General features: G+C 30.9%; 1 protein-coding gene across 1 annotated transcript; it reads left to right on the forward strand.

Moving 5' to 3' along the window:
- Window positions 1-473: 473 nt before the first annotated feature.
- On the forward strand, window positions 474-14063 carry LOC118200585 (uncharacterized). Its single transcript, XM_035372544.2, has one exon. It carries the CDS (start codon window positions 1326-1328, stop codon window positions 5490-5492), a length of 4167 nt encoding a protein of 1388 aa, XP_035228435.1. The 5' UTR covers window positions 474-1325; the 3' UTR covers window positions 5493-14063.
- The last annotated feature ends 376 nt before the right edge of the window (window positions 14064-14439 follow it).

The following is a 14439-nucleotide window of genomic DNA, read 5'->3' on the forward strand; positions in this document are numbered from 1 at the left end:
ACAAACTCTGAAGGTATTTCCATTAGCGGCACATGGTGAAAACTGGGATATGTTGACATCAGGAAAAAGGAGAGCGTATATCTGCTAAACTATAGATGTTAGAATAAAGGACCAATGAGGTCTATTCTAACCTTCATGTGCTAAACCATGGTGACATGAAAACTGTTACAGCGTGCACAGGGAATTCTCTTGAAGGACGAAAAGGAGTTTTTCCAGTTATGGAACTTTAAGAAAAATAAAATTTATTCCGCAAATCATTTCTAGTTAATATTTATTGAACAATATCATTATTAGTTCATATTAATTGAGAAAATAAAGCTTATTTCCTAAAGTATTTGAAAAAATGTTCTATTCTACAAATCATTATTAGTTCATATTTATTTCGCACCTAAGCTTGATTTTTCGCTGTATGGGCAAAAAGACTTAGCAGATGCAAAACAAGATGTTTTTCGCTCTGTGTGTTTTACTCTCTGTCGGCGCAATGTCGGCGAGTTCTGATCTGATGCAATGAACAGCGATGTGATTGTCTTTGTGCTTTACCGATGTTCTTCACTTGATACAAAGTATAAGGACGCGCGGCTCTAGTGTATAATTGGGTGCCCCTTCGATTAGCGACAATTTTTTGTAAAATTTTGCCGATGAAATCTTATTTCTGGTTACCACGACAGTGTAACTGTGCTTTAGCCTCCTGATTTTTTTAAAATAAAAATAGATTGATGTGTACATGGACAAATTTAACTAGTTTGTGCAATTCTGATATGTTTTTTTAAGTGAAAACAGATCGATGTGTACATGGACAGAGAATTTACGCAATTCTTTGACTTTTTATTTTGGTTTTGTGTAGCGGCCATCTTGAAATTGTGTCTTCCTGGCGCCGATCTTGGCGTCAAAAAAAGAATCGCCAAAAAACAAGGGGCACCCAATTGTAAACTTTTACCGGATGCGGATGCGCTGCTGGACTTGCGGATGCATGCCTTTGTGTGTATATTGAGGTTCAGATATTAATGGATTTTTCTAGTTATAAATCTCCTTATCATCAACTCAGCATGTTTTAAAAGGTACATTTGTTACAACTGTTTTAATTCGTATCCTGTGTAAACAAAAAAGAAGTGTGGATTTGGTTGAATATTTATTTGAAATTAATTTCGGAATGCTGGATGCAATTATGTGATTATATTCTTGCTGATATAATATGTGATATTAATTTAAGTTAAATCTAAGGTGAATGCTGAATACTTATTTCTGGAACTTTAATTTCAGAAATAGATGCAATGAATATGTGATTTCATTAATATTAGTTTAAAATCTAAGAAACAAAACTGGAAATGAACCTTCAATATATATTACGGCAAGTTGAACCTGGACTTGCTAATCCTCTTATAATTAATTTAAATGAGGAAGAAGTGTTCATAGGTGGTCAAATGATTCCTGAATTAATAATGTATGACAGAGTTTCTCGTGTGCATGCGTATATTAAAAAAAGAGGAAATGAATTTTTTGTAAGGGATTTAGGAAGTTTAAATGGTGTTTATGTCAATGGTATTAAAATAGGCGAGGATCTGCATAAATTAGAAATCGGAGACTTAATTGGATTTGGTGTTCCTTCTTTTAATGATGGTGGTTTTGTTTGCACATTTAGTGCTAAAGTCGTGTCTTCCATTGCACTAAAACACAGACATTGTGCTGTGGAAGACACTGAGTGTAACCCTGTAAAGAAAATAAAACAAGAAATTATAATACCTGAAAATGATGGAATTGAAGTTGTATTAGAAAATAAATCTTTTATTAACAGTATATTAGATGAAAAAAAAGTACTGGAATTAGAGAATTTGGAAGTTGTAGAAAGTAAACCTGTAAAAATTAAAAGAGAAATTCTGGAGACTAAAGACACTGTAAGTGAAGATAATTTTAAAAATACTTCAGTTTCTTCACCTGATGAGCATATCTTCAACAAAAATATTCCTTCTAATTATGAAATTTTAGGAATGGACTATGATCCTTCAAGTGCATTTGTGAATTCAACACTTTTGAATAAGGGAGAAAGTAAGATACATTTTTCGTCAGATACACAAATTCTTGATCAGACTGCTAAGTCAAGTTGTCCTGTCAGAATCAGTAATTCTTTGCAGCAACATCAAATAGAATTGTTTAAAAATACAGAAAACTTGCAGAATAATAAAAATGAATTATACTTATCAGGTAGTTCCTGGGACCTTCCTGGGACCGAGTCAGAATTGGTGGAAATCTCTAAGGTTTCATGCTTCACTAAAGAGACTGATTTTGTTAAAAGAAATAATCTGTTGATGGTAGAAACTGAAACAGCTTTAATAAAGCCATTACATCACATTCATGATAAAAGAAAGATAATATCCTCTGATGCAGAAGAAATAATTTGCATTTCAAATGATGATGAAATTATTTCAGCTGTCAATTTTAAACCTTTAGATGATAATTCACTACCTAATTTTAAACAGTCTCATTTTGATATACCTGAAACCGAATCAGAATGTACAAACAAAAATTTTGGAGATGTTTGTATTAAAGAAACTAATAAACCAGTATTAAATACTATAACAGCAAATAAAAATGACTTAAAAAGAAGAGAAGTTGTTAAATCATGTGGAAAGGCACTGTTAACCGAGCCTTTACCAATGCGTTATCGAAATACCAAAATAAGAGGCAAGGAAGAATGGTTTAAAGAGCAGAATGATTATAGGAAAATACATGTTAAAAAAAAGAGCAATGTTCGATTGATTCCATCGTGTAAGAATACATCTGACAAATCAGTGAAAAGAAATTTTGTTAAAAGTCATAATTTAATATCTAAAGATGACCAGAATAATGGTATGCAACAAATATCTGAATTGGAAATTAGTGCAGATTGTCTTTCTTCTGAAACAAGATCATCTCACTTAATCAGTGCAACTGTATTCAAGGAGAATTCGATTGAAACCAAAGTTCTTTCAAACAAAGGAGCATCAAAACCACCTTCCATTGCTAAGAGGCCTGAGAATTATGGCTCTCGTATATCAAACTTAGTAGAAACTATGCTAAATGGGAAAAACGTATGTGCAAGAAAAACTGTGGTAAAAAATATTAAGGATCAGGTTGCAGAAAAAACAAATCATTCTAAAGAAGGTCAAGTAACAAAAACCAATATGAGAAGTATTCAAAATGAATCGCAAGATAAAACTTATGTATCATTACTACAAAACATGCCAATAAATTCTATTACCACTAATATAAATAAAGAGGATTTAAATTGTGAATATAAGGATTTAGCAGATGGAGATAAGGAAAGTAAATTTAGTTTATTTAAAAATAAAATTAATGACTGCTCGAATGGTTTTCAAGGTGAAGCTAACTTAACGCCGTCAAGGAATGCATTTAATTCAGTTACTTTTGATTCAACTAAAAGAGCTGAAGTTCATGTGAAAGAACTGCAAGAATGTGAACCTGATAAATGTTCAAATAAAATCCAAAATTTATCATCAGTATCTGGTGATTTGATAAACATGGCCAACAGAAAAACATTTAAAAGAAGGTCGGCATTGAAGGATAAGTCATCAGGTCCAAAAAGGGAAGCCCCAATAAATATAAAAAATTCAAATAATGTTCAGTCTGAATGTGAATTAAGTCCATCTTCTGTTAAGCTGCCGGTCAGTTCTACCAGCAATAATTTAAATAAAGCAAATTTAAAGCTTTCATATAGAGATAATCAAGAATTCAAATTTGCTCTAATGGGTAGTAGTCAATTAACAAAGGAGGCATGTAATTCTTGTATATCTTTGAGCAAAACTGATTTAATGCCAACCACAAATACAGGAACAAAAACAGACAACATTTTCCCTTGTCATGGAAATAGTAATTCAGAATTAAATCATCATTTATCACCTGCACAGACAATAAACTTTTATTCTGTTTTAGAAGAAGTACTTGGATTTGATGTATCTTCTTTTATAAATAAGGTTCATGAATCTTTTCCATTTGGAAATATTAGATCTTTACCACACTCTTTTGAATCATTAGATTCTTATGTATCTTCATTCCATGCAGCTATTTTATCTGAAGTTTGGGATTTAATATTCTTTGAAAGCAAGCGAATACAAGAATGTAGGAAAAGTTTAAGAAAATTTTACATATCCATTGTAAACGTGTGTGGAATTAGTAATGGCATGATGGAATTGCAGTGTGAATCAGTTGTAAATAAGTTATCTTTCTGCCCATGTGAAGGATTTATAATATTATTAAATCATAAAAATGAAACCCATGATACTTACATAATTGGTTACATTGACAAGCAGTATAATAGAACACTGAATCTACAGACTTTAACACCCGAATGGAAGCATTTACATTCAAAATACTTAGACGAAGCAATTATTGTGAAGTTTTCTGTTTATATAAAGATCTTACAAACTTATCCCTTATGCAGAAAATTAATGACAGCAAATGCTGTCTGCCGTGTAAAAAGTAAATTGTCACTGGCAGATACGTTTCATTGTCTTTATACTTCACCATTGCTGAAAGATATTTTATATCCTAGTGAGAAAGCGTTTTTCTTAAGTAATCCCCATATGTTTCCTGGCAAACCTCCTTTTAGCTATTCTCCAAAGCAAGCTATATTAGCAATTAGTGATGTGATATATAATGCAGCTCCTGATCCCAAAATTATTGTTCTCCGTACATCTTATATAGATAAAACTCAAACTATTGTTGGGTTACTTCAGAATTTACTTTCTAATAACTTACTATATAATAACAGTAAAATAAGAGTTTTGATTACAGCACCATCTAATGCAGCAGTTGATAAAATAGGATGGAAATTGATTGAGGCAAATGAGCATTGTTCTTCAAAAAGCTGCTTTATAAAGTTCGTCAGATTCGGGCATTCAAAATCTATGCATCATAGTTTGCTACCATATTCACTTGATGCAAAAGCTACTCGATTATATCGAGAGACTATGCAAAATAAAATGGAGTGTGAGAAAAAAGAACTTAAAGTATTACAAGCATCTGTCAATGAACTTAAACAAAAACAAACTAATGTTGCCGACTTTAATACTGAATTAAAATTACAGTTGCTAACTAACCAGTGCGAGCCCATGAAACAAAGTTTTAATTTAGATGACTTTGGGAACCAAACTGCTGAGAAGGATTATAAATTATCAATTTTGAGGGATGCCGATGTTATATTATCGACACTGGGTAGTTCTACCCATCCTATCTTAATGTCTGCATTTGGTTCTCATTCAGAAATGTGTTTAACGTGTTGTATCGTAGATGAAGCTACAGACTGCTCAGAATTAGAAATTCTTCAGCCATTGAAACTAGGGTTCAATAAATTAGTATTATTTGGAAACTGTAATGAAAAACGGCGACATTCTTTTCATTCAGGACATCCATTTGAACGTTCAATGTTTGAAAGATTTAATCTTTTTTTCCAAACTTATAAGCGAAACCCACTTTTTAATGTTAAAAAAGAAAACTAAAATTATTCACAGCCCAAATTTTAACAGCATATGTATATGACTCCTCTGAAATCAAAATTTGTACAGTCAAAAGTTGTTAATTCGGACACCCATAATCCGGAATGATCTATAATCCGGACCTCAAAGCTTCAAACTTTCTGCGCATGCGCGTAAGGCCTTTACAGCTGAGAATATGCTTGTGCGCGTGCGCAAAATACATTTATGAGTGCGCATTTAATGTATAACGAACGGTATAAGCTAAGCTAAAATGATTTAATTATCTATTTCAGTTAATGTTGCAGATTGCGTTGTTCCTTAATCTTCGAATTGGATCTGGCTTATTATTTTTTGCAGACTGTTAGAGCAATTTTATAAAAGTAAACTTGAACTTTCGATTATGTCAAATAGAATTTATGATATATATTTATTAATATGTAAATGATCTACAAAGCGAAAGTATGTTTCGAAGTTCATTAAACAAAAAGTGGAATTGCTACAAAAAATGGATAAAGGCATATCCTTTGTTTATCTAAACTTTGTTTATCTTTAACGCCGTGGCGCCGCGCAATGAATTGGAAGTTGATCTGTCAGCACTATCCTTATCTTCAGGACAGATGTTTTTATTTTATTTGGCTTATAATTCCTTATTAAATGTAGTATTTCATCTCGATGTACTCCATCTTTGATATGATTTAAATCAAATTCCTCGTCATTATAATTCGCTTCCGATAGTGAAGAAAGTGACAGAGGCTATTGAAAACGAAAAAATTTCAATTGACAAATTAGTTGGTATTCTCGACACAGCAATTATAGGACTTGAACAGTGGAACATTGTAACTGAACAAGAAATTATGTCTGTTTAAAGAATTAAAGAGAATGTATTATCACATAAAAAACGAAACAACTTACATTGAAAGAAATGTTTAATAAAGTAAACAAATAAATATTAAGCTTTTTTTTTTTTATAAATTTTGATATCCTTTAGATCATAATTGTTATTTCATAAATTACGGTTTCATATTTTTAATTTTATAATTTCTGCATGCCATCTTAACAGATTTAAACTGATGATCTATAATCCGGAATCGCCGAAGTCCCGACGAGTCCGGATTAACGAGTTTTGACTGTATAAATTGTGTAGTTAGTTTTAAAATACATATTATGATAAACTTATAAATAAATGATGATTAGAAGATGATATTATATATGCTAATTTTGGTTGTTAATAATATATTTTGTATTACTAATTAAGTACTACTACACCAAATTAAGGTTACTTTTCCGTTGAAAGATATACCATGCATTTTCAGCATGTTTTGGCTTCATTCTTTCCACATGCCTTTGCTTCGATACTAGAAATGGAACAATCAAAACAGCAATATGGAAACGTTTTCTGATTTCGTGGCAAAAACCTACTGTGGTGGAAGAGCATGGCCTATATTATTTTATTTATTTATTTGAATAAGAAGTTTTCATAATTTTTTAACATTAATCTGTTTTAAAGTAAGGATGAGATGACAAGGATATGGCATATACCACTCTTGTGTGAATTATTCTAGTTAACTGATGGGTTGTATTTCATTTAAAGTAAGTTTTGGTTTGCTTGCAAAACTCGGTAGACTTTAAATTTAGGTTCTGACACCTTTTTCTTCCTGACGTGCAAAAGCTGCATAACCATTCCGGCTTTGAATCGTATTTTAATTTCGTGATATGGTTATTCGAATACTAGTCTTTCTTTATGAATGAACTTAAAAGAAACATTTTAGTCTCTTGTTTGCCTGTTGACAATTATCTCCAGGAGAAGAGCCAAATCAGACTGACAACACCTGACATTGAAAAAATACACCAAAACAAAAGGAGCACCAAATGGTATGGCTTAAATAGAAAAATACCAGATAAAGACAGTTTAAAATTCTTGATCTGCTCAAAGTATTTGAAACCTATTCCTTTTAATAATTATAGTACAGTCAAAAGTCTATAATCCGGACTTCAAAGCTACAAACTTTCTGCGCATGCGCATATGCGTTTATGAAGGTGCATAATACGTTTACGCATGCGCATTTAATGTATAACGGACGGTATAAGCTAAGCTAAAATTATCTAAATATTAATGTTGCAGATTGCATTGTTCCTTAATCTTCTAATTGGATCCGGCTTATTATTTTTTGCAGACTGTTAGAGCAATTTTATAATTTTATAAAAGTAAGCTTGAACTTTCGATTATGTCAAATAGAATTTCCGATCCTGGAGCTGCCAAAGGATCTACAAAGCGAAGGCATGTTTCGATGTCCATCAAACAAAAATATGTTTAATAAAGTAAACAAATAAATATTAAGCCTTTTTTTTGGTAAATTTTGATACCCTTTAGATCATAATTGCTCTTTATTTCTTAAATTATGGTTTCATATTTTTAATTTTATAATTTCTGCATGCCATCTTACCAGATTTAAATTGATGATCTATAATCCGGAATCGTCGAAGTCCCGACGAGTCTGGATTAAAGACTTTTGACTGTATTTAGGGCTGTATGTTTAGGATCATTGGCCTGATATAACTTGAATCTATATTACATTCCAAGTTTTTTTTTGAAGATGCTTTCAGATTTTTAATAAGAATATTTATATATTTTTACTGATTGATATTGTTTTTTATAAAAATTATAATTTCCATCCCAGAGGCAGCAAAATCATTATGCTGCATGCTCAACAGTAAGCAACGTGTATATATATATATATATATATTTTTTTTTTTTAAGATTCAACTCTTGTTCAGATTATTAGTCTCATAGCAATTTAGTCTAAATATATTAAATTTCAATCTCATTTGGAAATATAAGATTGTTCCAACATGATAAATCTTTGATTTCCATGTATTTTTCGAATGCCAAGTGGCTAAAAATTTTCTTGCTCTCTTGTTGATGAAGAACTTCCTTATTGCCAATATCCCATTATGTTCATGTACCTTAATGGCTCTTTTAACAGTTGCAGGGTTAATTTTTGTTGTTAAACTGTTCTTCTAAATCCTCTTAAATTTTGCAATACTAATTTTAGGGTTTTGTTTTGATTTTTCATAGAATAAATCTGTAATGATTTTCTGACTTCAGTACATTTTCAACAATTCCATACTATTTCCATTATAATAATTCTTGTGATAGGTTTTCATTTACAACAAAAAATTATGACAAGAAAAATTGTCTGCTAAAACATTTTGACAAAACTTTCGAGTGTCCAAATGATTATGAGTTATTTATTAACACTTTTTGAATAAACAATTTTATTATCTTTATTTCAATAGGCCCACCATCGGCCGAGTGGTAAAGTCGCTGAACACTGGTAGTTCGGTCCGAGGTTCGAATCCCGCAAACGGGCTGGCTGCATGGGTGTTTTCGTGGTTTTCCCCATGTGTAACGTGTATACGAGCTAGTTTCCCTTAGAAAGTCCTCCACGAAGGCATTCCTCCCCTTAGGCAAATAGGCCTAGTGTGCTTTCCCATAATTAAATACACCACACCACCACACCTTTATTTCAAAATTTAGTTCAAGATCTACTCAAATATATTTCAATGCTACTAGTGTCCAAAAATGAATGTGAGCCACTATACATATATAGTATATGTGTGCATGTGCATACACACATAATTTTAGAAGACAAAATAGAGTATAATAATACAAGAGAATTTTGGGAAAATTTATAAAGTTTCAAATTTCATAATATCTGTAGTAATTGTTTCAGTTCTAATTGCTTTCAAAATGTCATAACAAAAGTGAAGAAAAATTAAATGCAAAATATATTTTATTCGGAATAGAGATAGAATAATTTGTGTCATACATCTGTGGTATAAAGTTACTTCATTTTCATGAGCATTGTTGATTTAAATGTTACTGTTCTGTTTACTTAAATTTAAAAAAGAAAATAATTTAAAGTACACACTGAGTCGTTTTAGAATTACAGTCAAGAAAATACCAGTAATTTCTGGTGGTGTTGGTAACTTTAGGGTGTAGGAGCCAAACACTTCACCAAGTTTCATTTCACCTATGATTCATTTTGACTTTATCTTTCCATATGAACCTTGCTAAAAGTAGGTACATCTTAAAATATCAATTTTTTCTGAATTATGAACTACTCCCAGTACTTCCTTGTGAAAGTGGCCAACATATAACCCTTTGGCAATTTCTGAAACTTGGACATTACAGACTGTTTACCAGTTTCGATGGCCACACTCTATTTTTTGTCAGTAAAAGATGTCAGGATACTTTTCCGTTTTGCCGCCACAGGCGATAAAGGCTCCAATAATGGTACAAGCAATGCCAAACGAAATATCCTCACTGGTAACCTTTTACTCCTCATTTTCAAAACGAGCCGCAGGCATTTCTTATCAGATTGATTGTTTCTTTCAGTACTGGCATACAATTACATAGAATTTTTACCAGATATTTCAATTTTATGACCTAAGGCCATTCGCGGGCGGTAATTAAGTCAATTAGGATGTAATCACACCACTCGCCCGATGGCAAAAATATAGAAAAGGCAAAGTCAAGGGTTAAATTCATCAATTCTAATGAGAATGCACTAGCGAAGTAAAGCACTGCGGTTTTATATAATTTCTGAGTAAGCTATTCGTACGAATTGAAATAATTCTTGCATTTAAACTTGTATTCCAAATTAAGATTTAACTTGAAATTTATGTAGATATTAACTGAGAGAATTAGATTTTTGTGGCATAGTTTATGTGAGATGAGATCACTTGGGGTCACGTGATATGAGACAGCGAATCAGGATGTTGTACCATGAAAGCACAGCAAATTCTTAAATTAATGTATTTTTACAAATTTATTGGCTTTTTTTTACAAAATTTTAAATGACATTTAGATGTTTATACCTTCAAAATGAAAAAATTCTTAGAACTAACATTTGTCAACTTTTTTTATGTGTATACTGTGTGTTGTCGCCAATGAAGTCTGCTGGGCGAGATTTGCGCCAGCGAAATGGAAAAGTACCAATGTCAGTCATTAAAAAAGTATTTTCTGGACATAATTTAGCATTTTATTTATTTTCTTAAAATCAATTATTTTTCTGTTGGTAGTACTGAAATTAAAAGGTATGTTTTATAACCTGTGACATCTTAAAATCACAGAAATATGATATGTGTATTAAAATTACTATAAAAATATTATACTTTATGTATAATAAATATTTACTGTATGTATGTTTATGAAATTAAAAGCTTATTGTTTTGTTTTGTATGAGTGCTCTGACCTTTAAAAAATCATAGAACTGCTATGTGGCTCATAAATAAAAGTGTATAAAAATGTTATGTACTTGTTAGAATAAGGAAGCGAGCACTTGTTAACACTTTTTCTAGATCAGTGGTTCTGAACCCATTTTGCCCCATGCATCTCTTTTCCAATTGCTAGATAATTCCCACTTTTCCATAACTCAAATATATATATATATATTTATATTATTTTTTAATGTGTTTTATAAATTATACAACAAAAAGTTTAGAAAATGTTGACATTGTTAGTTTTTGTTCAATAAGAAAATCTGTGATTGGTAGTTTTTTTTTTTTTTTTTTTTTTTTTTTTTGTGTGTGTGTGTGTGTGTGTGTGCCAAGTCCTGGATATGCAGAGGAGTGCTTGAAAGAGTATAGCACAGATCACTTTCGACCTCTAATCTGTGTTGCATCATTTTTATTTTCAACGGAGTTGGAAAGCCAAACTCATAAATATATGTCAACACATGGACAGCTCTCTCTGCCATTCTTGGAGATGATTTGCCAAAAATATATGACTAATGATCTCTTCAAATATGTCTTTTGCTCAGGAATTGGTCTTCAATTCAAGAAATTGGCTTTGAAAACCATCAGGAACTTATTCATTGGGCAGTTTGAATGGATTTTTCACAAAGTCCAATTCTTAATCAGTAAGTTCAGAAAAATATCCCCTAAATTCATTTGTTGAAAATTCTGGAAGTATTTGATATTTACCTCTAGCAACAATGGAACACTAGACTGAAGGAAATTTCTCAAACATTGCAGCATTTTTCGTGTTAACTTTTCTCTTCTTGTTTTCTAGTTTACTCATGAAAGCTTTCAAAAAATAAATGAATTTTATGATGTTCGTATTTCTTTCGTGGTGGATATCCATCTTGGCAAAAAATTCCACTTTATCCTTAGTTTCAAAAAACAATTTAAGCTCTTTCCTAAGCTCAGATACTCACTCGGTTACATTTCCTTTTAAAAGCCATTAAACATTGTGTGAACAAGAAGGAAATGGTGGTCTGCATCCAAGTCACTGCATAACTGCTTGAAAAGTCATGCATTGAGAGCTCCTCTTTTAATAAAATTCACAATTTAAATTGTTTGAACCCCCAAAATCTGTACTGAAGCTGTAAGTGTTTTTTGAGGCTAGTGCTTGATGATGGATTGTACAGTAAATGCCTTTCACTAGTTTTTCACTTGAAATCCAGATTTGGTCCCCGACATAGCTGGTGCTCCATCTGTGTAACACCCATGTATAGTATTCCATGAAAGATTTTCAGACTCTAAGAATGATGAAATGTTCTTAAAAATATCTGAGGCCATAGTGGTTGGTGGTTTCTAGAGCAGAACAAAAGGGGAAAAAAAAAAAAACTTTTTTTTTTTTTTTTTAATGAATTTAAGTGAACATATCTTATAAATACCAGCAATCATAAACAAAATGCCACATCAGTCAATACATTGAGTTAAAAAAGCCAAATGCTGCAGATTTAATCTCCTGAACACTTGATAGAGCACAGGGTTTGACCACCAGTTGTGAGTGTTTTTTTTCTGATATTCTCTCTCCAATGCAGTTTCAGTAACATTTTGGCATTTTTCTTGAAATGCCTCTGTTAAATGTAATTTTATCTTTTTAAGAGCATTTCCATGTCAATCAAAAAAAGGTTTTTGCTCTTGTATTGAAGATGAACATTCTGCAAATGTTGCTGTAGCCTAGTCGCTTACAGAAGATAATTTGACAAAACATACACATTGTTACATCTTTTACAAATAGCACATTGAGATCTCCATTGACTGCAAAGGATGTGAACTAAATATATGAATCATCACATGTTCTTTGTTTGCCACTCATTTCATTCTATTATCAGTAAATATAAAATTTATGAGACAAATATATCCATGGATAAAAATCATTTTTCACAACTACAGTTTCTGACAAGATAAGGAAGAATGAATGTGAGCAGGAAGCTGCAGCATTACAGGATGAAATGAACATGTGGTAATTTGTAAAAACTTGCTTTCGACCTGGATATGCACTTTTCATCCAATTCCATTTTGAGAGAGAAAGAGATCTTAGCAGCAAGTGCCAAATTCCTCATTTGTTTCTTTTCTTTTACTAACATGGACTGTAGCAGGAAGCAGGTGACTGCATCCCCCCTGAAACTTTGGAATTCTCACATCCATTCTGGTAGAGAATTCCTATTCTAGATAAATAACATATATGTTCTAAGCAATAAAGTAGCAATCTTGTTTCAGGAAACTAAAACAATAATATTTATTTCTATTAGCAAGGAATGGAACATCTTGAGAAATTTCATTATACTAGTTAAAAAAAAATTATAGTTAATAATTAAATAAAAGACAAACAACAGGAAAAGTAAAATGCAAAAAAACTGGAAACAGAATCTCTGAAAATTGGGAAAGAATAAGACAAATTTGTTTATAAATTTAGCATATCCCAAACTATTTCTTACAACAGTTGTATAGTGTTTTTGTCTAGGTAGAAAAAATTGGAGAAATTTCAAAATATTTTTAGCTGTTATAAGAAACTTTAGCAACTATTCTAAGAAATTGTTTGAGCAGTAGATTATATTTATAAAACAGAAATATTTGGGAGAATTATATTCCCACAAATGTTTCTATTTTTATGTTTATTATTATTATTAATAAAAAAAAATTTCTGGGTAACTTAGAGTTGTTGTAGATTTTAAATTTTATGAAATTTTTAAGTATATTTTGGATATATGCCTAATTATATTTTATCATAATGGTAATTGTATTTTAAATGTAATGTTGATATTTTGTTAATATGTTATGTGCTTTATGAAAGAGATATATGTATACATGTTGGAAATATAAATGAACATTTTGAAAAATTGGTTTACGATTGGACTCTATTTGAAGTGAAAATAATATAAAAATGAGATAACATATAAGTGCTAAAAATTAGCACTTGTCAGTGAATATTTTATATGCTATTGGTACTGGTTGTTCCTGATTTCAAATAACAGAGTTTGAAACATTGTAACTTTTCAGTGACTCAAAGATGGCTGCTCTATTTTCTTTAATTATCGCTGAGAAAATTTTGTTTTTTTGTGTGGAACTGTGTGTGTTTGTGTAATATAGCTATTATCTTTCAGAGTAAAACTTATATTTTCAAAGCTTATTACCATAAGAAAACTATTTTTTCAAATTTAAAATAGAGAAAGATAGATGCTATTATATAATTTTCATTTTGAGTATCTGTAAAATTGTTTGTACTGGAATTTTGTTAAAAATATTTTTTTGCATGTATTTTAAACTTTTTGTATAAATAATAAACCACAGAAAAATATATTCTTTGAATTATATTACTTACAATCTTTTTCTGAAATATTTTTGTAATACTTTTCCATATTTCTTAGTTTATTAATGTAATTATAGATGTTAATAATAAATTGAGAATATTTTTCTAAAATTGATTTTGGAAACATGAATTGCTCTTCCTGATATGCAATATTGCATTAATACTAGTTAGAACTTCATTTAAATTCATGGATAAAAACTAGTTTTGATGTTACAGAAATATCACTGCTGATTAAGGTGTTTGGTTTGTTGAAGCTTTAAGTGCACACAGCTTTAAAAGCCACCGCACACTGCATCTTACAACATAGTGAGGGTTATTCATTAATCATGTAAACGGCCTCAACTTGTATAACTTAGGATTGCAGTC

The sequence above is a fragment of the Stegodyphus dumicola genome, chromosome 8, assembly GCF_044657685.1.
Source record: "Stegodyphus dumicola isolate Sdum_Otavi_A_Nest chromosome 8, ASM4465768v1".
Lineage (NCBI taxonomy): Eukaryota > Metazoa > Arthropoda > Arachnida > Araneae > Eresidae > Stegodyphus > Stegodyphus dumicola.

Excerpts from the sequence above, each read along its gene's own strand:
- LOC118200585 (XM_035372544.2), top strand. The coding sequence starts at position 1,326 with ATGAACCTTCAATATATATTACGGCAAGTTGAACCTGGACTTGCTAAT.